The sequence below is a fragment of the Mesoplodon densirostris genome, chromosome 10 (assembly GCF_025265405.1).
Source record: "Mesoplodon densirostris isolate mMesDen1 chromosome 10, mMesDen1 primary haplotype, whole genome shotgun sequence".
NCBI lineage: Eukaryota > Metazoa > Chordata > Mammalia > Artiodactyla > Ziphiidae > Mesoplodon > Mesoplodon densirostris.
The window spans coordinates 52,691,205-52,716,168 of NC_082670.1; the positions used below are offsets into that span (position 1 = coordinate 52,691,205).

Genomic DNA, 24,964 nt, shown 5'->3' on the forward strand with positions numbered 1-24,964 from the left:
TCATTTGAGTTTACTGCTTAAACTTAGTGAAAGAAGACCTTTGTGATACCCACTTCTATGTTAAATATCTACGCTAGGATGTCACTCTGACCCAAAAATCTCAGTGTAAAAAGTATGCACAATCCCCTTAGCCATGTGCTCATTCCCTAGAAGTACTAAACAATTCTGAAATAAAAACTATTTCCTAAAACTTAACTAATTTTTCACCATTTTAGCCTCTTCTTTGAACTTTGTCCCTACACTTCCATTATAGAGTCCATTCCTTTATTAAAATACATGCCCAAGTGAAAAAAAAAGTGAACCAGTATTTTTCAGTGGTTTCCACCAACTCCCACACAAGAAAATGAAGAGTATCGTTAAGGCCCTGGCAGCAACTGCAATGACCATCAACACACACACACTGCTAACTACTAAATGCATCCAACCTGCAAATGTGTAACCAAAAAAAAAAAAACATAGGCACAGCTTCCCAGAACAGTCCCAGCCACCAGATTTTGGGAGAAGAGTGGAATGCGGAGAAGGCTCTGGGGGAAAACAAGGATACAGTAGAATGGGAAGAAGAAATAACGTACAACTCAATACTGACAAAGCCAGAAGAGATGACGTGAAGTCATGGGCTTACCAGGTCACCTTGAAACCTGTTAAAGTCAGCATGCCAGGCACACCTTAGAGATTCCACCACCGCCTTCTCCATGCAATCCTTCCTACTCTCAGCTAAGTTAAAGCTATTTCCTCAAAAGGTTAAGGAAGTATTCCTGCTCCTACAGTAAATTCCTAGAGCTCAGAATTAAATGAGTAAATTCCCCAAAATTAAAACTATCATTAGCACAGATAACTCAGAAGGACTTTATTTATTTGCTTTGAGCAAAAGAAAAAACAAATATGAGTATGTATACAATCAGTACTGGGATTTAAAAATCATACCCTGGTAAATCTATTATTGTGCCTTTACATTCTTTTTCTTAAAATAGCAAAGCTACCTAGAGAAACAGAAATCAAAGATATCAGTTTTCTGTCATTAAAAGTTTGAAAGTAGAAGTATTTGGAGCAGTGGTTCTCATCTGGGGAAAAGTCTGCCCCTCCCCCCCGACCAGAGACATCTGGCAATGTCTAGAGACATCTTTGGTTATCACCACTAGGGAGTGTACTGGCTGCTAGTGAGTGGAGGCCAAGGGTGCTGCTCAACATCCGACAATGCACAAGACATCCCCCACCACAAAGAAGTGTCCACACCAAAAGGTCAATTGTGCCGAGAGTGAGAAACACTGAGTCAGAAGACAGTTACAAACACTAAAAGTGAGTTACGTCTTTTACGTAATTACTCTCCAAAAAATAACTAATGGAAAACACCACTTTCTTTTTTTTCTTTTTTTCTTTTTACTACAGGTATTCACAAATCATGACTCCGTGCCACAAAAATCTATGACATTAGTCTCTCAAAAATGATGCCAAGGCCACCTTCTTCATCAGACTTCAGGAGAACTTACAGAGTTTCCAGCTGCTCTAAGCAGCAAAGGTAACTAAGCAAGGAATAATATAGAGCTGCCCCTACTATTGTAATTACATTCATCCTATAAATGTCTTCTTAAACAGTAATTATGAGCTCTCCCTTTTCCTTAAAAATTCCCTCTTTTCCCTATGTTCCAATTTCTTTTCTTCAGAAAGGCTAATAAATTTCATGGCATACTTAATGGCAGAGGGGGAAATAATTTAATCGTGTCCCTCAATTTTCAGTTAATTGCTCTTTTTATCCTCTTAAAAATATGACCTAATAAGCCATTGTGAACCTGTACATCCCTTCCTTCCCATATAAAATTTATAGTCCCTTATCATTAATAACATTGAAACTGGTAAAACAAGAAATGTCCAGTATTACTGACAGATATAGGTAAAAACAAACGCAAGGGGAAGTAACTTTAAAGTCATTTTTGTTCAAGAAAAATAGTAAACCTTGCTAGTCCTTTTTAATTAAAATAAGAATGTTCATTATTTCTGAGTAATTATTTCTAGATTTTTTTTCTTTTGTTTAGTTACCTCATTATATAATACTCTATCTTTTCCACAAAGTATTAAAATTTACAATTAAATTCTATACTATAGATTTTGTTGTAAGTAGATCTGTGTTCAATTCCTTGCTCTGGTCATTTACAGTATAACCTTAACATCTCTAAGTCTTAATTTTCTTCATTTTACAAACAGCGATAACATGAACTCATCAAATTGTTAGACAAATTAGAAATATGATATTTGAAAAGTACACATCACTGTGTGTGACAACCTATGAAACAATGGTTACTATAAGTACTATCATAATTAATGTTACAATGATTTAACCACAAAACTTCTATTTTTTAACTTTTAAAAGTATCATCTTTTTTTGGCAACTACAATGGGCTTTTTTTTTTTTCCTGCGGTATGTGGGCCTCTCATTGCTGTGGCCTCTCCCGTTGCAAAGCACAGGCTCCAGACGCGCAGGCTCAGCAGCCACGGCTCACGGGCCCAGCCGCTCTGCGGCATGTGGGATCTTCCCAGACCGGGGCACGAACCCGTGTCCCCTGCATCGGCAGGCGGACTCCCAACCACTGCGCCACCAGGGAAGCCCCTACAATGAGCTTTGATTAAATGTACTTAGTATGTCTGGATACAGCCAATAAAGAGAAGGAGAGGCTGGTTGGTCATATACTGGTAGGAACACAGGATGTTTAGTCAGAGGACGTGGACTGTCACTTACTAGCTGTATGATCCAGGGGAATTTATTTAACTTCGCTGAGCCTGAGTTTCTGAAAATAGGTATACCCACCCAACTTACACAAAATTTTATACACATCAAACAGGCTATTAACTATAAGCTACTATTGAAGTGTTATATATTATTCAGTGTTATGCAGAAATGTGATAATAATTATGTGATTAAAACCACTATAGTTAGTGTTCATATGTCACGTTGATGCTTAGCTGTCAGTAAAACATAGTCACTAAAGAATACTTCTTTAGGGCTTCCCTGGTGGCGCAGTGGTTCAGAGTCCGCCTGCCGATGCAGGGGATGCGGGTTCGTGCCCCAGTCCGGGAGGATCCCGCGTGCCGCAGAGCGGCTGGGCCCATAAGCCATGGCCGCTGAGCAGAAAGATAAATATGTATAAATGTACATATAATTAATATATAAGAGGAAGAGCCAAAATTATAATAATATATAGTAACCCTTAAGTGAGTTACAAACCTTTTATCCACTAAGAAATAATTTTTCTAATTCACGTAGAAATATATCCTAGCCACAACTATTGGAACTCTAGTCCTGAAAATTTCAAGGTGAATTAGGACTAAAAATAGATATGGCATTAAATAAAGGACAAGTAAAGTCTATTCCAAATTATAAAACTAGTCTTGAAATAATGATGATCCCAGGCAGTCATTAGTGAACCTCAATCTTCTCAGAGACAAAATGAGAAAAAGAACATTCAATTCTATTTTTGTTAGGAAGGTTAAAACATACAGCATTCCTTGAACAAAAGCACCAAATAGTAGATAAAAGGCATATCACCCCATTTTACTTTATGTAAAACATGTGTTCATTCACCTTATGGAATGAAATGCACAAGAAGAGCCACCATTTTTTTAATCATGGCAAATTAAAAGATTACTTGTAAAAATGTCTACATTTTTTTTAACCATTCAAATGCACTGACCTGTAAAATCTCAGTGAAAATTTTTGAAAAAAAATTATGTGTAGTCTTATTTGGAGTCTTTTTAAAACTTAAAATTTTTAATAATTCTATCCTTCTCTGTAATATACAATAAAGAAAAAAACATGCAGAAGTCAAAATAAATTATAAGCATTATCTATGTATGCTGCTAAAGCTATGTGCTTGAAAGGCATTCCAAGTGCAAGTGATCTAGAGGCAGAAAGCACCACACATGGAGGACTTTGAATAGTTGCCTGAAGTTATGTCAACATTTTCCTCATTCTTCTGCTCCTGGCCTTGCAGTGCTTCTAAGTCTTCCTCAGGCGGATGAATTACTACTGTGGGAATATCGTCACTGGCAGGTGAAACCAGTAGCTCTGGGGCCTGAAGCTGCCTCTCCTGGGAACTTCTGGAGTTCAGGCGACTGAGCCTAGGGCTGGAAGGAGGACTGTTCTGAGGGGTGGGTACTGGGGTTGTACACTTCGAGCCTGCAGGGGTTCCAGCTCTCGAAGAAGGAAGAAGATGACTGAGAAGAAGAGATAAAGGTGATTCTCCTCTCAATGAAAGGTTTGAGGCAGACAGACCTGTTCGCAAAGAGTGGCGGGGGGCTGAAAGGCCTTCCCCTGAGATAAAACAAATAAATGAAAAGTGATGAAGTTCACTGCAGAAGACAAATGAGACACAAAAAATCAATTTACACCATAAACTGCAAGATTTAAAAAAGATCCAATATTTCAAATTCATGCTATCAGGGTTAGTATGACAATCAGATTTTTAAATATTAGAAAATCATTGAAAAATGGCTTAAACTGTAATTAGTTCTCTGAAGGTGCATCCAAAAATCAAAACAAAAAATAAAAAACAATGCTAATGATAGATGGTCGGGGACGATAGTCTGTTAGTAATGAGAATGACCAATAGTGTGGCTTTAAAATTACAGAATAATATCAATGGAAAGCTGCTGCTTAAAAAAAATGATAAACAGCAAATGAGAATATAACACAAAAATAATCTAAGAAATAAAACCCAAAACAAAACTTACCAGCACTGATATTTAGTGCATTTTATCTACATTGCACCAAACTGCTACATATTCTCTCATAAGAAAAGTCCACATTAACGGTGTCTAATAATTCCTAACTTAAAGGTGATGTCAATAAGGCATCAATAACTTAAAGGTGATATCAATAACTTAACTTAAGGTGATATCAATAAGTCAATAGGGCATCACCTACTGATAGCACTCTCAAGTAAAATTTAAAAACATAAGACAAGTAATAGGAATTTTTCTTCAAAAGAGAAACGTCAATTTTAAAAGATACACATTCTTGAGCTCATTATCTGGTATTAATAAATGTCCTAAAATATGCTTCCATTTCTAAGGCAGCAGATAAATTAAAACAAATACATACAAACTTTAACTTAACTAGCTAAGAATAAAGTACTTCTTACCAACAAGAGTGATGAAGTTAAGTCTACAGTATTTCAAAAGGTCAGGTATAGTTATACCTCAAAAACTTGGTTATTCTAATTAAGTGTGGTTTAATGGAATAACATTGTTTTTTCAGGAAAAGCATGAGAAATGTAACAACCCCACATGATCTAAGTAATCAAAGCTACATGCTCAAGAGATCCCAGAAATATTAAAAATATGAGCTTTTAATCCATAAATCACCACCATTTAGTTAAAAAATAAGCTACATGCAGAAAAAAATGTTAAATTACAACTATAATATAACAAAATAACAAAATGCCCATGCTAAAATGGCATCTAAAAGAAAATAGCCATTGTCTTATGATTAAAAGGAATCAACTGACAATTGGAGAATAATCAGGAACCACTGCATATGGGGAAGAAAGATTTAATATGGTCTCTCTAGGCAAACAAATTCACTTCACTACAGTAGAGCATATGCAATACATGGAAAGGTGAAAAAAAGACGTGACATAGATGGCTTGCTTTCAGATTGAACTTAGGTCCATAAGAGATTTCTTTCATTCTTAAGGTTCCTTGAATATAGAAGGGCACAATTTTAAATAGATTAAAAAGAGTTTTATTGGTCAAATGCTCAGAAGAAAATGGACTTAATTATCTTACAGAGCTGCAAACGATGACTAAGTACTGTCAACTTTAGACATGTTAAATCCTACCACCTGTGACTGTGTGCTCGTAGAACAGTTAAAAGCCATACTCTTTTCAGAGACAGAAAAGATGAGCAGAAGGATTTGTGGCCTATCCTCCACTCCTCTTCACTGTAATTCCCACAAGCCTTGGGTAATGGTAGCAACTAGAGGCAGCAGTGACCCTCAAAACCAGCTCCAATTCTTCGCACCTGGATTATTCCAGTCACTGTCATCAGAGCTATCTTTGAGACCCAAAATAGAACCCCAGTGATAGCATGCCAGCCTTAAGACAGTGACAGAGGTAAATGGCTACAAAAACACATTCTCCCCATGTCCCACATAACCCATGCTAGACCGTGAATGAGAGGGGAGAGCAGCAGTGTGTGGGTCTGTGCCATTCTCAATGGCTTGAAAAAATCAACTGCATCATCCCTAGCATAAAACAGGAACAAGCACAAAAACCTTTCACAAATTATGTAAATAAAAAGCAGTGAAATCAGCAGACCAACCCCAAAATACTTGCTTGTGCCCAGCAAGTAAAGTATACCCAGGAGAAAAAAAAAAAAAATCTCTAGGAAAAATCTAATATTAAAGGCCCAAAAACAAGACTTAAAATTTTCAGAAGATTAAATTTATAGATAATAATTTATGGCTCTTTCATCAAATATACAAGAATTCTTCAGCAGAAACAAAAAAGCAAGAAGGAGAGTAATTCAGGGTTATGTATAGTGTAGTGTTTAAATATTACCAATACTTAAATGTCCCATTTTAACAGAGTAAATGGTTAATTTTTTCATCTAAGTAATTTCTACAGATAATTCTGTCACGCTGTAAAGACATTTTAGAAATGAAATCTTTAAATGCACAAATTATTATTTTAAAGAGAATTAAAAAGATATAGCCCTATGTAATTATCTAGAAAAAATATGTTTCTTTTCCTGAATGCTAATTGTAACACACTGGAATGCCATTAGTGTAGACGTGTTAGCAAAAATTGAATGCCACAACTTATCTCACCATTCCTTTCAAGCAAGTGAGGGTCAGAATGTTTCTTGCCTATATCTGCAAAAGATCGAACAAGGGGAATCCGGCTGGTAAACCTTTTCTCATTCTGATGATGGTGCCTCTTCAGAAGGGCTTCTCTGACATGCTCTCTTATGGACTCATCCAACTGGCCAGAGGCGATCATGTTGTCCAATACCATATCTAGGCAAAGAAAAATACATAGATAACAATCATTTTTATTAAATAAACTAACACTTGGATGACTATAACACAGAATAAATCTTAAGTGAAATCTTACCAGAAAAATAAGACTCTTAAATAGCTCTAGAAAGTATCATTCTCTTCTAATATTGAATAATGGATGCATAAAGATAAATATGAACATTATCCAACAAAAATGAACATATTAATAGAGACCCTTATTTTAATAAATACTATTATTTATTGAAAAGCTACTGTTATTCACCAATAGCCTTCCTATATAGTTGAAGGTGCTTTACTGATGATACAATAAATTCTATTAAAATAGATATTCAAATATTGGCTTCCTAAGAATTGAAGGTATTTTCGTGCTTCACCTCATACTTTCCCCCAAAACTGTAGATGAATATCTGTACTCATTCATTCAATCATTAACTATTTTACTGAGTACCTATTATGTGTTGGGAATACAGCAATTAACTAAGCAGATCAAGTTTCTGCTCTCACTTATCCAGAGGTAGAAAAACCAGTGAGTAACTGAACAGATAAAATATGAAGTAATAAGTTTTAGAAAGATGACTGTATCAGGCTGTGAGGGAGGTGTGGGAAATGGGGAGATTGATGGCAATGACATTTTATACATTACTGTGGTGCCTGGACTATTTTTAATTTATAAAGTACATATAAATATTTTTTAAAAGTGGCAGTAACTTGAGATAAAAGAGTCAGGATTTCAAATCTATGATAAGGTTCCTCTGAGAGAAAACTGGAAGGGATCAACCTAGCAGGTAAACTCTTAGCAGCAACACCATGACTGCAGACTACCATACAAATGAACACTGGATTATACATTTACTAAAATATTATATTGTATTATGTGATAATTAAAAGCCAAAGTAAGACATATTGAATATGTCTAAATTCAATATTCCTAATCCTAACTCAGTTTTTCAGTCATTTATATAAAACAAGAAAGGACTTTGATAACTTAAAGATTTGCAGCACTAGGTCAAATCTATCAATCTGGTAATATCAACGTATTGATATTTCTAGCCTGAGAAATCCTAATAAATTTACAGTCCTCTTGAAGATCAAATACAATAGTTTTTTGTTTTTATATTGGGCAATCTATAATGGTAGTCACACTATCAAATTTATTACTATTGAACTTGATATTGGTTTTGAGCAACTTCAGTTAATGACCAATAGCTTTATCACAGCTATCTTTTCCTTCTTTCTACCTCCACAGCACCCTTCAATTTTCTCTCCTTCGTTTCCATTGCTACTACCTACCAGACATCAGATCATCATCACTTCTTGCTTAGACATTCCAAGAGAATAAATGACCTCCTTGCTTCTAACCTCTTCTTAATCCAAAGCCACCCTACCTCTTCTTGCCAGAATATCCCTGACACACATCGAGATCATACTATTCTCCAACTTAAAAATCATTGAGAGCCAAAATGCCTACCAAATAAAATTCAATTTCTTAACCCAGTAATTCAAGGCTAGTCACAATCCACCTCTAATTTATTTTTCTAACATATCTCAAAAAATCTGTATACTCACAGAGAATTGACTTTTTGGAGATTCATAGCTGTCTATACTTTCTAGACTTTTCTTCCTTCCCTTCCTCCTCCTTAGAATACTTCCTTTTCTTTTGTACCACCCTGCTCCCTATCACCATGTGTTCAAATTCTATGGATAAGTTGTATAGTTAATGTACTCTCTGTATCTTCCCCAGATACCTTGGTCCAGAAAACAAAGAAACAAAAAGCTCCTTCCTCTGCATTTCCAGAGAACAGACTCCATATCTTGCTTATGGCACTAGTCATTTTCTTCTTGATAACTATAGTTACATCTCTCTAATTTAATCTTTTAGACTCCAAACTTATCAAAGACAAAAAGGGTTATTTATATGTCTACTCTTCATACTGCCCTGCACAGAATGGAAGCTCAACATGTAACTGTCAAATCAATGGTCTAAAATTCCACTTTATTTTCCTTATTTAAGTATCTCTAACTTCAATACAATTTAACTATAAAGAAGTCACTTTGCTATCACCTGCTATTTCATCAAGAGTGCTTGCTCTCATATCCAGCATGACTGTTCCATTTAGGATGCAACTTCTCAGTTCAAAAAGACTGTGCAAAGAGAGGGTCGCCACGTAAGGCTTACTCCACCGGTCACCACCGTCTTCAACATCCTCTTCAAATTTCAGCCATCTGAAATGTATAATGTATAACAATATTTTACAAATAATGATTCCATTTGTTTATTTTAATATGATAAACATAAGCTTGTTCTTTTAAACAGAAACAAAGATCACCACCATCAAAACAAAATTTCGCTACAAACACATTTTTACAAATTAGGCTAATGGTCTATAATGTCGATAGGCACAAGTTACCTTTGTAGTTCCTCATTCTATTCTAGCTATCACTGTAGTAAGTTTACAGAAACAAACTCTGGAATTTCATGGTTTCAGCTTCCAATCTTATTTTAAACTTTAAATATGCAAGATGTTGATTTTTCAAATTTGTTTCCTCTAATTAAAGACATTAAAATCTATAGTAACATATTTCCTTTTGTTATATTATAGTATTAAGAATTATTTAAGGAAACAAATTTTGAGAATAAAGATAAAATTTCCAGACAGAAGGAAATTCTCTACTCATTGTTTTAAAGTACTGGATGTTTCAATTTCAATTTTATATTCTCATTACAAAAGGAAACCAAGTAAAGGCAGTTAAAAACTGAGAGAGAGGGCCTCCCTGGTGGCGCAGTGGTTGAGAGTCCGCCTGCCGATGCAGGGGATACGGGTTCGTGCCCCGGTCTGGGAGGATCCCATATGCCGCGGAGCGGCTGGGCTCGTGAGCCATGGCCGCTGGGCCTGCGCGTCCGGAGCCTGTGCTCCGCAACGGGAGAGGCCACAACAGTGAGAGGCCCGCATACCGCAAAAAGAAAAAAAAAAAAAAAAAAAAAAAAACTGAGAGAGTATCATCACCTGGCAGTTTCTTTCCATTCATACTCTTCTCCATCTCTGTAGTACAGCTCATCCATTTCCGTGAAGAGGTCATGGGGAATGTGTTCTTCATCATCATCTTCGGTGCCCAGGATGAACTGGACTCTCTGGGATGGTGTGTCTTAACAAAATCAGAATTTAAAAATATACACTCAAAATTTTCCTCAATTAATACAAAGGTAATTTCAAAATCTTGAAAATGAAATGCTTTGTTATAAATATATTCCATGAGAACAAATTTCTTTTCATTATTATTAAAATACTATAATTCTGGAAGGAAACAAGGACCAACAATCTAGAACAAAAGAATTTTACAGAAAGATCACCTCCACAGATTAAAAAGAAAAATTATGTTAAAGTCACACTAATCTTTAACAAACTAATGTAAATCTAACAAATAACAGTAAGCAACATCCAAAATCAAGAAAACACTATGCATAAGACAGGACCTTTTCCTCACCAAAAATAGATGGAAATGTTAGATAATATAGAACATTTCAAATATTTAATTAATATGTAGTTAAGTTCAAGGGTAAAAAAAGAAATCCCCAAGTTCAAAAAAAAAGGATGAGAAAACTCAAAACTAACTTTTCCTACTATCATGGAGAAGCAAAAGTCTGTCAGCTTAGGTTAGGGAGGTAGACAGGTCACTGCCGCTCATGACATCTGAGTTTAAACTACCTGTGAGTTACAGGATCCCCAGACAGAGAAATTAGCATACATTCTAGTCCAGGACAATTTAAAGCCCCAGGGGTCCCAGAATAAACACTGAAGCATACAACAAGCATCAATTAAAAACAAATTCTTCCAAATACAATAGAGGAGGTCAAACTCAAAATTTACATCTAAGTAAACAAACCTCCAGGAACTTATAGCTGCAAGAGGGATATTAAAACAGGTTAAAAAGTAGATTAGAAGGACTTCCTTGGCGGCGCAGTGGTTAAGAATCCGCCTGCCAATGCAAGGGACACGGATTCAAGCCCTGGTCCTGGAAGATCCCACATGCCACGGAGCAACTGTGCCCGTGCGCCACAACTACTGAGCCTGCGCTCTAGAGCCCACGCACCTAGAGCCTGTGCTCCACAATAGGAGAAGCCACGGCAATGAGAAGCCCGTGCACAGCAACAAAGAGTAGCCTCCGCTCGCCGCAACTAGAGAAAGCCCGCGTGCAGCAACGAAGACCCAACACAGCCAAATTAAATAAATAAATAAATTTATTGAAAAAAAGATTAGAAATAAAATTGTTAAAGGAAAAGACAGATCTAAGGAGGAGGAGGTTACAAAGAATGCATCAATGACAAATAAGACAAAAACACACAAGGTTAAGAGATATAGAAAACAGAATAAAGAAGTCGCACAATAAAAACTCCAGAAAGAGGAAAATATAAAGAACAGGGGAAGAGGCAGTATGAAAAACATATCCGAAACTTGTCCAGTATGTACACGTCATGGGTCTTCATAATGAAGGAATACTCTAAGACCAATGCAGGACAAACAAAAACATAATGTAACTGAACTTCCTAATATTTGAACCTTTCAGCAATTAGGTCTTGCACATCTTTTGTGAAATTCATCCCCAAGTAATACTTCTGGTGTTATTGTGTTGTTTTTTATTTCAGTTTCTGATTGCTCATTGCTACTATATAGAAATACAGTTGATTCTGTACACTGATTTTGTATCCTGTAACCTTGCTAAATTCACTCAGTTGTGTAGTTTTGTAGATTGCTTAGGATTTGCTACACATATGATTCTGTAACTGTAAATAAAAACAATTTTACTTCTTCGTTTACCTTCTGGATGCATTTCATTTCTTTCTTGCCTTATTACACTGGCTACGTGTGCCAGTACCATGTTGTACAGAAGTGGTGAGAGAAGACATCCTTGCCTTTTCCCAATTCATAGGGAGAAAACATTCAGTCTTTCATCAGCATTTCTAAATGCTCTATATCACACTGAAGAAGTTTTCTAATATTCCTAGTTTGCAAGGAGATAAAATTCTAGAATAGAATTTAGAATTTAGAAAAATTCTAAATAAATAGAATTTGTTAGATGTAGATAAAAAGAATTTATCTAAAGACAGAATTTTAACTCCTAGCAAACTAGGGGGGTGGAATTTTGTCAAAGGCTTTTTCTGTCTTATTGATATGATTATATGGGTTTTTCTCCTTTATACTATTAATATATTTACACTGATAGATGTTTAAATTTTAAACCAACCCTGCATTTCCACTTGTTTATCATATTAATTTCCTATTGCTGCTATAACAAATTTCCACTTGGAACTTGGTGGCTTAAATAACACAAATTTATTCTCTTATAGTTCTGGAGACCAGAAGTCCAAAATGAATTTTACACAGGGCTAAAAAGTCATGGGCTGGTTCTTTCTGGAGGCTCTAGGGGAAAATCCATTTTCTTACATTTTCTAGCTTCTGGAGGCTGCCTACATTCCTTAGGTCTGGACGCCTCCTCATTCCATCACTATAACTACTGTCTCCTCTCTGATCTTCTGACTCCTTGTGATTAAATCTGGCCCATCTACATTAATTCAGCATAATCTCCACTTCTCAAAATCCTTTAACTTAGTCACATCTACAGATTCACTTTTGCCAAATAAGGTTAACATTCACAGGTTCCAGACAGTAGGAATATGGACATTGTGGGGGCCACTATTCAGATTACCACCATCATGATATATTATCCCTCTTAAGTATTGCTGGATAAGATATGCTTTTATTTTGTTAAGGATTTCTGAATCTATATTCATGAGAAATAATTAGTGTGTAGTTTTATTCTATTGTAACATCTTCATCAGGTTTTGGTATCAGGGTAATGCTGGATTCACAATATGAATGGGAAAGTGTTCCCTCATCTTCAATTTTCTAGCAGAGTCTGTGTTATTTCTTTCTTATATGTTTGGTGCCATTTGGGAGTAAATTTCCATTGTGGGAATGCTTTAGACTACAAATTCAATTTCTTTTTATACATGTAGGATAATTCAAGTTACCCATTTCTACTTAATAGCATGTATTCCTAAGAAACTTTCCCATTTAATCTGAAGTATCAATTTTGTTGGCATAAAATCATTCGTAATATTCCCTCCTTATTCTTTAATATCTATAGAATCTGTACTGAAAATTTCTAGTGCTGGTCATTTGTATCTTTTTTTCCCTCACCTGATCAGTCTGGCTATTTAGATTTCTCAAATTTATTGATCTTTTCAAAGAACCAGATTAAGTCTGATTGATTTTTGCTACTACTGGCCTGATTTTTATTTTATTCATTTCTGCTTTCATTTTTATTGTTTCCTTTCTTTTGCTTATTTAGGCTTAATTTGTTCTATTTTTTCCTTCAATTTCTTAAGTTACAAGCTTAAATCATTGATTAGGTCTTTCTTGTTCTGCGGTTTTAAAATTAATTTCTTTATTTAAATTTATTTGTTTGCACTGGGTCTTAGTCGCAACAGGTGGGCTCCTCGGTTGTGGCATGCGAACTCCTGAATTCCCACCTGTGGCATGCATGTGGAATCCAGTTCCCAAACCAGGGATCGAACCCGGGCCCCCTTCACTGGGAGCACGGAGTCTCTACCACTATGCCACCAGGGAAGTCCCTTCTTTTCTAGTATAAAAACTAAATGCTATATGTTTTTCTCTAAGCACTGCTTTAGCTATATCTAACAAATTCTAATATGTAGGCAGTCCTCACTTTGCACAATACCATGCTAAATGAAACCTCTGCGTGTCAGAACTGTGTCCTCACTTTGCAAGATTTTCTCTCAATTTTCTGCCTGTAGTGTGTTTTCGTTTTCATGAGTTCAATATATTTTCTAATTTCTGTTGTGACTGCATCTTTAACCCATGGGTTACTGAGAAACTTCGTGCTTAATTTCCAAATATCTGGGCATTTTTCATAGTATCTTTTTAGTTTAATTCTATTTGTGGTCAGAGAATACACTTTCAGTCTTTTTAAATGTATTAAGACTTGCTTTATGGCCTAGAATATGATCTTGGTTAAATCTTCAATATGCAATTGTAAAGAACGTGTATTCTGCTGTGGCTGGGTGAAATGTTCTATGCATGTGACTATCAATCTGACTGACAGTGTTATTTAGGTCTTCCATATCCTTACTGATTTTTTCATAACTTGTTCTATCCATTACTGAGAAAGGAGAGTTGCAATCTCCAGCTATACTTGTGAATTTCTCTCTTCCTCTTTTCAATTTTATCAGTTTTTGCTTCATGGATTTTGATGCTGTTGTTATATACATTTAGGACTGTTGTGTCTTGGTTTCAGCAGTTTGATTTTATGCGACTTTGTGTGATTTTTCTTCATGTTTCATCCCATTGGGTTTTGCTGAACTCCTTGGACCTGTGAGTTCAGACATTTTATTAATTTGGGAAATGTTTCTGGCACTCCAATTATACATATGATAGACTACCTGATACTGTCCAACAAATTACTGAAGCTGTTTATTGGTCTTCAGCCTCTTGTTGTTTCATTTTGATTAGTTTCTATCACAGTATGTTCAAAAATCACTTATCTTTTTTATTCTGTAATGTCAAATCATCTGTTAATCTTATCTAGTGTACTACTCATTTCAGATACTGCATTTTTCATCTGTAGAAGTTCCATGTGGGACTTTCATATATTTTCAGCCACTCTCTTCTTGAACATATAAAGCATATTTATTATACTGCTTTAACATACTTGTTTTCGAACTCCCTTAACTTTGTGATTTCTGGATCTGTTTTTTTTTTTTAACATCTTTATTAGAGTATAATTGCTTTAAAATGATGTGTTAGTTTTCGCTTTATAACAAAGTGAATCAGTTATACATATACATGTCCCCATATCTCTTCCCTCTTGCATCTCGCTCCCTCCCACCCTCCCTATCCCACCCCTCTAGGTGGTCACAAAGCACCGAGCTGATCTCCCTCTCCCATGCGGCTGCTTCCCACTAGCTATCTATTTTACGTTTGGTAGTGTATATATGTCCATGCCACTCTCTCACTTTCTCCCAGCTTACCCTTCCCCACCCCCCGTATCCTCAAGTCCACTCTCCAGTAGGTCTGTGTCTTTATTCCCATCTTGCCCGTAGGTTCTTAATAATCATTGTTTTTAAGATTCCATAAATATGTGTTAGCCTATGGTATTTGTTTTTCTCTTTCTGACTTACTTCACTCTGTATGACAGACTCTAGGTCCATCAACCTCACTACAAATAACTCAATTTCATTTCCTTTTATGGCTGAGTAATATTCCATTGTATATATGTGCCACATCTTCTTTATCCATTCATCTGTTGATGGACACTTAGGTTGCTTCCATGTCCTGGCTACTGTAAATAGAGCTGCAATGAACATTTTGGTACATGACTCTTTTTGAATTATGTTTTTCTCAGGGTATATGCCCAGTAGTGGGATTGCTAGGTTGTATGGTAGTTCTACTTTTAGTTTTTTTTTTATTCAAACAAAAAGTCACAAAAATTATAATCATCCTCATCACTTCACTCAGTCCAATGTAATTAATTATTTTTTCACCTTGATCTTTTGAGAGAACTTTTATGAATTCATCAGTTTTCCATTAGAGTTCTGAAAATGCCTATTCATTCAGTTCAGCAGTATAGTCAGTTAGCAGAAACCTGTACTTTTCACAGTCTTTTCCATGAATTCCCTGAAGATGAAACACTTTTATAGCAACATTTTTGCAAAAGCATCAGAGTAAACCCAGAACTCTCTGTAAATGACAAAAGACTTAAAAATGACCATGGTTAAAGATTTGATGAAAGTTCATAATATTGCAATTGACAAGAAAATTTAGTTATTTCTGAAATATACATTTTAAAGTAATAACTAGAATTATGACTTTTAACATTATACCAGAACATGTAAGATTTTTAGAAATTTCATGTAATGTCTTAAACATTTATATTAACATATTTCCATACAACTAACACAAAGAAAGTTTAGTATTAGTTGTTTTCTGTTTGTTTGTTTGCTTTTTTATACTGCAAGTTCTTATTAGTCATCAATTTTATACACATCAGTGTATACATGTCAATCCCAATCGCCCAATTCAGCACACCATCATCCCCACCCCACTGTGGTATTCCCCCCTTGGTGTCCATACATTTGTTCTCTACATCAGTGTCTCAACTTCTGCCCTGCAAACTGGTTCATCTGTACCATTTTTCTAGGTTCCACATACATGCATTAATATACAATATTTGTTTTCCTCTTTCTGACTTACTTCACTCTTATGACAGTCTAGATTCATCCACATCTAAACAAATGACTCAACTTCGTTCCTTTTTATGGCTAATATTCCATTGTATATATGTACCACAACTTCTTTATCCATTCGTCTGTCGATGGGCATTTAGGTTGCTTCCGTGACCTGGCTATTGTAAATAGCGCTGCAATGAACACTGGGGTGCATGTGTCTTTTTGAATTATGGTTTTCTGAGGGTATATGCCCAGTAGTGGGATTGATAGATCATATGGTAATTCTATTTTTAGTTTTTTAAGGAACCTCCATACTGTTCTCCATAGTGGCTGTATCAATTTACATTCCCACCAACAGTGCAAGAGGATTCCCTTTTCTCCACACCCTCTCCAGCATTTGTTGTTTGTAGATTTTCTGATGATGCCCATTCTAACTGGTGTGAGGTGATACTGCATTGTAGTTTTGATTTGCATTTCTCTAATAATTAATCATGTTGAGCAGCTTTTCATGTGCTTCCTGGCCACCTGTATGTGTTCTTTGGAGAAATGTCTATTTAGGTCTTCTGCCCATTTTTTGACTGGGTTGTTTCTTTAACAGAGCTGCATGAGCTGTTTATATATTTTGGAGATTAATCCTCTGTCTGTTGATTCATTTGCAAATATTTTCTACCATTCTGAGGGTTGTCTCTTCATCTTGTTTATGGTTTCCTTTGCTATGCAAAAGCTCTGAAGTTTCATGAGGTCCCATTTGTTTAGTTTTGCTTTTATTTCCATTACTCTAGGAGGTGGATCAAAAAAGATCTTGCTGTGATTTATGTCAAAGAGTGTTCTTCCTATGTTTTCCACTAAGAGTTTTATAGTGTCCGGTCTTATATTTAGGTCTCGAATCCATTTTGAGTTTATTTTTGTTGTTAAGGAGTGTTCTAATTTCATTCTTTTACATATAGCTGTCCACTTTTCCCAGCACCACTTATTGAAGAGACTGTCTTTTCTCCATTGTATATCTTTGCCTCCTTTGTCATAGATTAGTTGACCATAGGTGCGTGGGTTTATCTCTGGGCTTTCTATCTTGTTCCATTGATCTACATTTCTGTTTTTGTGCCAGTACCATATTGTCTTGATTACTGTAGCTTTGTAGTATAGTCTGAAGTCAGGGAGTCTGATTCCTCCAGCTCCGTTTTTTTCCTTCAATGTTGCTTTGGCTATTCAGGGACTTTTGTGTCTCCACACAAATTTTAAGATTTTTAGTTCTAGTTCTATAAAAAAAATGCCATTGGCAATTTGATAGGGATTGCATTGAATCTGTAGATTGCTTTGGGTAGTAGAGTCATTTTCACAATATTGATTATTCCAATCCAGGAACATGGTTATGTCTCTCCATCTGTTTGTATCGTCTTTAATTTCTGTCATCAGTGTCTTATAGTTTTCTGCATACCCGTCTTTTGTCTCCCAAGGTAGGTTTAATCTGAGGTGTTTTATTCTTTTTGTTGCAATGGTAAATGGGAGTGTTTCCATAATTTCTCTTCCAGGTTTTTCATCATTAGTGTATAGGAATGCAAGAGATTTCTGTGCATTAATTTTGTATCCTGCAACTTTACCAAATTCATTGATTAGCTCTAGTAGTTTTCTGGAGGCATTTTTAGGATTCTCCATGTATAGTACCAGGTCATCTGAAAACAGTGACAGTTTTACTTCTTCCTTTCCAATTTGTATTCCTTTTATTTCTTTTTCTTCTCTGATTGCCGTGGCTAGGACTTCCAAAACTATGTTGAATAATAGTGGTGAGAGTGGACATCCTTGTCTCGTTCCTGATCTTAGAGGAAACGTTTTCAGTTTTTCACCACTGAGAATAATGTTGGCTGTGGCTTTGTCGTATATGGCCTTTCTTATGTTGAGTAAGTTCCCTCTATGCCCACTTTCTGGAGAGTTTTTATCATAAATGGGTGCTGAATTTTGTCAAAAGCTTTTTCTGCATCTGTTGAAATGATCATATGGTTTTTATTCTTCAAATTGTTAATATGGTGTATCACATTGATTGACTGTGTATACTGAAGAATCCCTGCATCCCTGGGATAAATCGGACTTGATCATGGTGTATGATCCTTTGCAAGTTGCTTCATTTGCAAATATTTTCTTGCATTCTGAGGGTTGGCTTTTCATCTTGTTTATGGTTTCATTTGCTGTGCAAAAGCTTTTAAATTTCATTAGGTGCAATTTGTTTTCAACTATAATCTCTTCAAATATTTTCTCACTCCCTTTCTTTTTCTCTTCTCCTTCTGGGAACCCTATAATTCGAATGTTGGCACGCTTAATGTTGTCTCAGAGGTCTCTGAGACTGTCCTCAATTCTTTTCATTCTTTTTTCTTTATTCTGCTCTGCAGTAGTTATTTCTACTATTTTATCTTCCAGGTCACTTATCTGTTCTTCTGACTCAGTTATTCTGCTATTGATCCCTTCTAGAGAATTTTTAATTTCATTTATTGCGTTGTTCATCACTGTTTGTTTGCTCTTTAGTTCTTCTAGGTTCTTGTTAAACGTTTCTTTTATTATCTCCATTCTATTTCCAAGATTTTGGATCATCTTTACTATCATTATTCTGCATTCTTTTTTAGGTAGACTGCCTATTTCCTCTTCATTTGTTAGGTCTGGTGGGTTTTTGCCTTGCTCCTTCATCTGCTGTGTGTTTTTCTGTCTTCTCATTTTGCTTATCTTACTGTGTTTGGGGTCTCCTTTATGCAGGCTGCAGGTTCGTAGTTCCCGTTATTTTTGGTGTCTGTTCCCAGTGGCTAAGGTTGGTTCAGTGGGTTGTATAGGCTTCCTGGTGGAGGGGACTATTGCCTGTGTTCTGGTGGATGAGGCTGGATCTTGTCTTTCTGGTGGGCAGGTTCACGTCTGGTGGTGCGTTTCCAGGTGTTTGTGGCCTTATTATGATTTTAGGAAGCCTCTCTGCTAATGGATGGGGTTGTGTTCCTGTTTTGCTAGTTGTTTGGCATAGGATGTTCAGTCCTGTAGCTTTCTGGTCATTGAGTGGAGCTGGGTCTTGGCGTTGAGATGGAGATCTCTGGGAGATTTTCGCCATCTGATATTACGTGGAGCTGGGAGGTCTCTTGTGGACCACTGTCCTGAACTTGGCTCTCCCACCTCAGAGGCACCGCCCTGATGCCTGGCTGGACCACCAAGAGCCTGTCATCCATATGGCTCAGAATAGAAGGGAGAAAAAAAAGAAAGAAGGACGAAGATAAAATAAAATCATGTAAAAGAAAATAAAGTTATTAAAATAAAAAATTATGCACAAAAATTTTTTTAAAGTAAGAAAAAAAGAAAGAGAGCAACCAAAACAAATCCACCAATGATAACAAGTGCTAAAAACTATACTAAAAACCAAACCAAACAAACAAACAAAAAAATGGAATGACAGATCCCTAGGACAAATGGTAAAAGCAAAGCTATACAGACAAAATCACACACAGACGCATACACATACACACTCACAAAAAGAGAAAAAGGGAAAAATATGTATCTATACCATTGCTCCCAAAGTCCACTTCCTCAATTTGGGATGATCCGTTGTCTATTCAGGTATTTCACAGATGTAGGGTACATCAAGTTTATTGTGGAGATTTAATCCGCTGCTCCTGAGGCTGCTGGGAGAAATTTCCCTTTCTCTTCTTTGTTCACACAGCTCCCGGGTTTCAGCTTTGGATTTGGCCCCGCCTCTGCATGTAGGTTGCCTGAGAGCATTATGTTCTTTGTTCAGACAGGACGGGGTTAAAGAAGCAGCTGATTTGGGTGCTCTGGTTCACTCAGGCCGTGGGGAGGGAGGGGTACAGAGTGTGGGGCGAGCCTGCGGCGGCAGACACCAGCATGACATTGCAGCAGCCTGAGGCACGCCGTGTGTTCTCCCAGGGAAGTTGTCCCTGTATCATGGGACCCTGGCAGTGGCAGGCTGCACAGGCTCCCAGGAGGGGAGATGTGGATAGTGACCTGTGCTTGCACGCAGGTTTCTTGGTGGCTGCAGCAGCACCCTTAGCATCTCATGCCCATCTTTGGGGTCTGCGCTGATAGCCACAGCTTGCGCCCATCTCTGGAGCTCCTTGAACCAGCACTCTTAATTCCCTCTCCTCGCGCACGAGGAAACAAAGAGGCAAGAAGTCTCTTGCCTCTTCAGCAGCTCCAGACTTTTTTCCAGACTCCTTCCTGGCTTGCTGTGGCACACTAGCCCCCTTCAGGCTGTGTTCACACAGCCAACCCCAGTCCTCTCCCTGGGATCCGAGTTCCGAAGCCTGAGCCTCAGCTCCCAGCCCCCGCCCGTCCCAGTGGGTGAGCAGACAAGCCTCTCAGCCACCAATCCTCTGTGTGGGAATCTCCGCTTTGCCCTCTGCACCTCTGTTGCTGTGCTCTCCTCCGTGGCTCCGAAGCTCCCCTCCCCGCCCCCCATCTCCGCCAGTGAAGGGGCTTCCTAGTGTGTGGAAACTTCTTCCTTCACAGCTCCCTCCCTCAGGTGCAGGTCCCATCCCTATTCTTTTGTCTCTGTTTTTTCTTTTTTCTTTTGCCCTACCCAGGTATGTGGGGAGTTTCTTGCCTTTTGGGAGGTGTGAGGTCTTCTGCCAGAGTTCAGTAGGTGTTCTATAGGAGTTGTTCCACATGTAGATGTATTTCTGATGTATTTGTGGGGAGGAAGGTGATGTCCACATCTTACTCTTCTGCCATCTTGAAGCTCCTCCCTCTGGATCTGTTTCTATTGATTTATTTTTCTCTTGGTTATGCCTATTTTCCTACTTCATTATATTCCAAATAATTTGTGGATGTCAGATATTGTGCATTTCTCATGGTTAGATGCTAGGTTTTACTGTATTTCTTTTAGTAGTACTAGACTTTGTTCCAGCATGCAGATACTTGGAGTCAGTTTAATTCTTTCAAGACTTGCTTTCAAATTTTTTTTTTCTAGCAGATCCACTGCAGCCTTTAGTGTAAAACTAATTTAGACCCACTACTAAGGCAATACCCTTCTGAGACCTCTATCTAATGCCTTATATGTCACAAGGTCTTTCCACTCTGACTGGTGGGAACACATCCTACTCCCAGTCTTTGTGTGAAATCCAGGAATTGTTTACCATACTGCTTTCTGGTGGCTATTTATCAAGCCTCAGGTAGTTTCCTGTCACACATACCCAGACTAGTACCCAGCCAAGAATTTAAAAGGACCCTTCTTCAGACCTTTGGAACACTCTCTGTGTGTAGTTCTCTATTCTCTGGCACTCTACATCTTAAATCCTAACCTCGTAGGCCTCCCCAAATTCCAATCTGTCTCCTCAACTCTGAGAGCCTGCTACACTCTGTCTGGGTTCCTCATGCTGTGGCCTGGAAACTGTCTCACAGGGACAAACTCAGGACCACAGGGGTCATCTCACTTGCTTCCCCTCTCTCAGAGCTTAGCATCCTATGCTGTCTGTTGTCCATTGTCTGAAAATTACTGTTTCATATATTTTGTGCAGTTTTCTAACTGTTTAAAATTGGAAGGTAAATTCAATTCCTGTTATTCCATCATGTTCAGAAGCAGATCACCTGTGTAATCTCTTTTTGGAGAGTGGGGGGAAGAAAGAAGGGACTTCATAGCAATTTCTAGGATACAGATTGGAGTTAAAACCAAAATAAACCCAATTCTGTGGCATAAAACTTTTCTAGGCATAATTACTCTAAGAAAAAGTTACAAATATTTTCTCCACCAAATTTATTTTTCAAACCACTATATTTAGATTTCATATTTCAGACCTCAGCTTGAACATTAAACCACCTAGCCAGGTGAACATATAAACATACTTACAGTCTAGTAAGAAGCATTCCTATAAAAAATATTGTGCGCCTTTTTATTCAGAATGAAATAGAGAAGCATACTGATCCACTCACAAAATAACAGCAAAATACTTCTCAACTACCAATATCATCAAAGTCCACTAGTGATGCTTTCTAAAATTACTGTTGATTTTTCCTTCACCAGTGACATATTTTTGTTAGCTATATGACCACTTAATAGTTTAGTAGGCCATCAGTATCTCTTAGTACTGGCTAAGAGATTCCCATCATTTAGCTTCTCTAAGTTGAATTTCTCCATCTATATAATGAAAACAATAATACCTATCTTTAATTTTTTAAAAATGCTGAGATTAAGTCAAAGCACGTATGTCAAGGGCTTGGTGGAATACTTAGCACAGAATTGGCACTTAATATTTTACTAGGCCATCAGTATCTTCTTTCTTATGATCATGACATAAGATGTAATATACACAGTAATTCTTTCCCTCTTTACCTTGTCAAAAGAACTTTCCTTCAGCACAGCACACAGTGCCTGTGGGGGTGCAGCTCACATGGCTCCTCAAGAATGCACACACTAGGACCTATGGTGTAGATGGCCATATGGGCCACGATGTCCTAAAAAACCAATGATGCCCTAATGTCAACTGAGTGCAATGTCCTGCTCAAGCCGCACAGCTATTTTTGGGGGCTCTCGCCTTTCCAGCTTTCAGGGGCACTTAAATAACTACTAATCTTTATTATCAGATAATAATTCATTTTCCTCTACCATATGCCTTTTTTGCTTTCTGAGATTCCCATCATTTCCTCTGTCTACTGGCACTTCTTTATTGCTCTGCTTTCAAACAAAAATTCTGTCCTTCTGAAGACAATACTATCAAATCAAAGCACTCTTTTCTGCACAGATAACCAAGTAATCCAGCTTCATGGATAAAAATCTGCTGGCAAAAAATGTATTTAAAAATGAAAAAAAAATTTCAATCTCTCCCAGGAGCCAAAGGATTCCAGATATTTGTTCATTGCATATGTTAATTGTGAAATATATAATAGAGAAAAGGAAATAAAAACTCTTCTAAATTGAATTTTAAGTGCCAATACTCAACATTTACAATTCCAAGGCTGGAATACAATAAAGAAACCAAAGCCCCTTACTTTTTTCACTCATCCTAAGTAGATCTTAACCTAAAAACTAAGCATTTTTCTTGTAGAAAAAACATTCTTACTTCAATTAGTATTCCTCAATGCATATACTATGCCTGAGTTATAACAGAAATACAATTTTAAAAAGGAAGTATTTAATTTAAAAAAAAAAACTTTCCAGGAAAGAACCTTAAACTGTTAATGGAGAACTTTCCATTCTCTTACCATAAGAAGGAGATTCCCGTCCATCTTCTCTGTCTGAGTCTTTGTCTTTTCTCCTCCGGTGGTGATGTTTGTGTCCACGATGCCTGTGACGCCGGCGACTCTCTTTACTAAATGGGACGTGGACACCTATATACACAGCTCGATGACCTGGTAAAATGTTCAGAAACATTACTGGCAGACCTCATTTTATTGCACATCACAGATACTGTGTTTTTTTCAAATAGAAGTTTGTGGCAAGCTTGCAATGAACCAATGTATCAGCACTATTTTTCCAACAGCATTTGCTCACCTCCTGTCTCTGTCATGTTTTGACAGTAATTCTTGCAATGGTTCAAACTTTTTCATTATTATTATATTTGTTATGGTGGTCCATGATCATTGATCTTTGATTTACTATGGTGATTGTTTGGAGGCACCACAAACCATGCCCATATAAGATGGTGAACTTAATCGATAAATGTTGTATGTGTTCTGACTGCTCCCCTGACCATCCGTTCCCCCATCTCTCTCCCTCTCCTTGGGCCTCCCTATTCCCTGAGACACAGCAATGCTGAAATTAGTCCAATTAAAAACCTTACAATGGGGCTTCCCTGGTGGTGTAGTGGTTGAGAGTCCGCCTGCCGATGCAGGGGACACGGGTTCGTGCCCCAGTCCGGGAGGATCCCACATGTTGCGGAGCAGCTAGGCCCGTGAGCCATGGCCGCTGGGCCTGCGCGTCTGGAGCCTGTGCTCCGCAACAGGAGAGGCCACAACAGTGAGAGGCCCGTGTACCACAAAAACAAAACAAAACAAAACAAAACCTTACAACAGACTCTAAGCGTTCAAGTGAAAGAGTCGCACATCTCTCACCTTAAATCAGAAGCTAGAAATGACTAAGCCTAGTGAGGAAGGCATGCGAAACTGGCATAAAGCCAGGCCTCTTGTGCCAAACAGCCAAGAAGTGAAAGCAAAGGAAAAGTTCTTGAAGGAAATTAAAAGTGCTACTCTAGTGAACACACCAATGATAAGAAAGTGAAACAGCCTTACTGTTGATAAGGAGAAAGTTTTACTGGTCTGGATAGAATGGAGACAAAACAGCCTTCTATTGGAAGAAGATGCCATCTAGGGCTTTCATAGCTAGAGAGGAGAAGACAGTGCCTGGCTTCAAAGCTTCAAAGGACATGCATGCTAATGCAGCTGGTGACGTGAGGTTGAAGCCAATGCTCATTTACCATTCTGAAAATCCTAGGGTTCTTAAGAGTCATGCTCAGTCTATTCTGCCTGTGCTCTATATATGTACTTTTTTTCCTTCCTTCCTTTCCTTCCTTCCTTCCTCCCTCTCTCCCTTCCTTCCTTCCTTCTGAAAATCCTAGGGCCCTTAAGAGTCATGCTGAGTCTATTCTGCCTGTGCTCTATATATGTATACTTTTTTCCTTCCTTCTTTCCTTCCTTCCTTCTTTCGTTCTTTCTTTTTTATTTAACTTTAGTTGATTTACAATATTGTGTTAGTTTCACGTGTATAGCTTCAGATTCTTTTCCATTATAGGTTATA

The 24,964-nt window shown here is 37.3% G+C and overlaps 1 protein-coding gene across 5 annotated transcripts in view; it reads right to left on the bottom strand.

Annotated features, from left to right (window-relative positions):
* SLC4A7 (solute carrier family 4 member 7) overlaps window positions 1-24,964 on the bottom strand; it is a 125,769-nt gene that overhangs the window by 49,201 nt on the left and 51,604 nt on the right. For 2 of the 5 annotated variants that reach the window (XM_060109340.1, XM_060109339.1), the window contains exons 3-7: window positions 23,434-23,580; window positions 10,019-10,157; window positions 9,076-9,236; window positions 6,822-7,010; window positions 3,935-4,303 (exon numbers count right to left, since the gene is read on the bottom strand). In XM_060109340.1, coding sequence (XP_059965323.1) covers window positions 3,935-4,303; window positions 6,822-7,010; window positions 9,076-9,236; window positions 10,019-10,157; window positions 23,434-23,580 — 1,005 coding nt within the window. The remainder of the gene's footprint in view (window positions 1-3,934; window positions 4,304-6,821; window positions 7,011-9,075; window positions 9,237-10,018; window positions 10,158-23,433; window positions 23,581-24,964) is intronic. The other 3 variants (XM_060109344.1, XM_060109341.1, XM_060109342.1) reach the window with 2 other exon arrangements.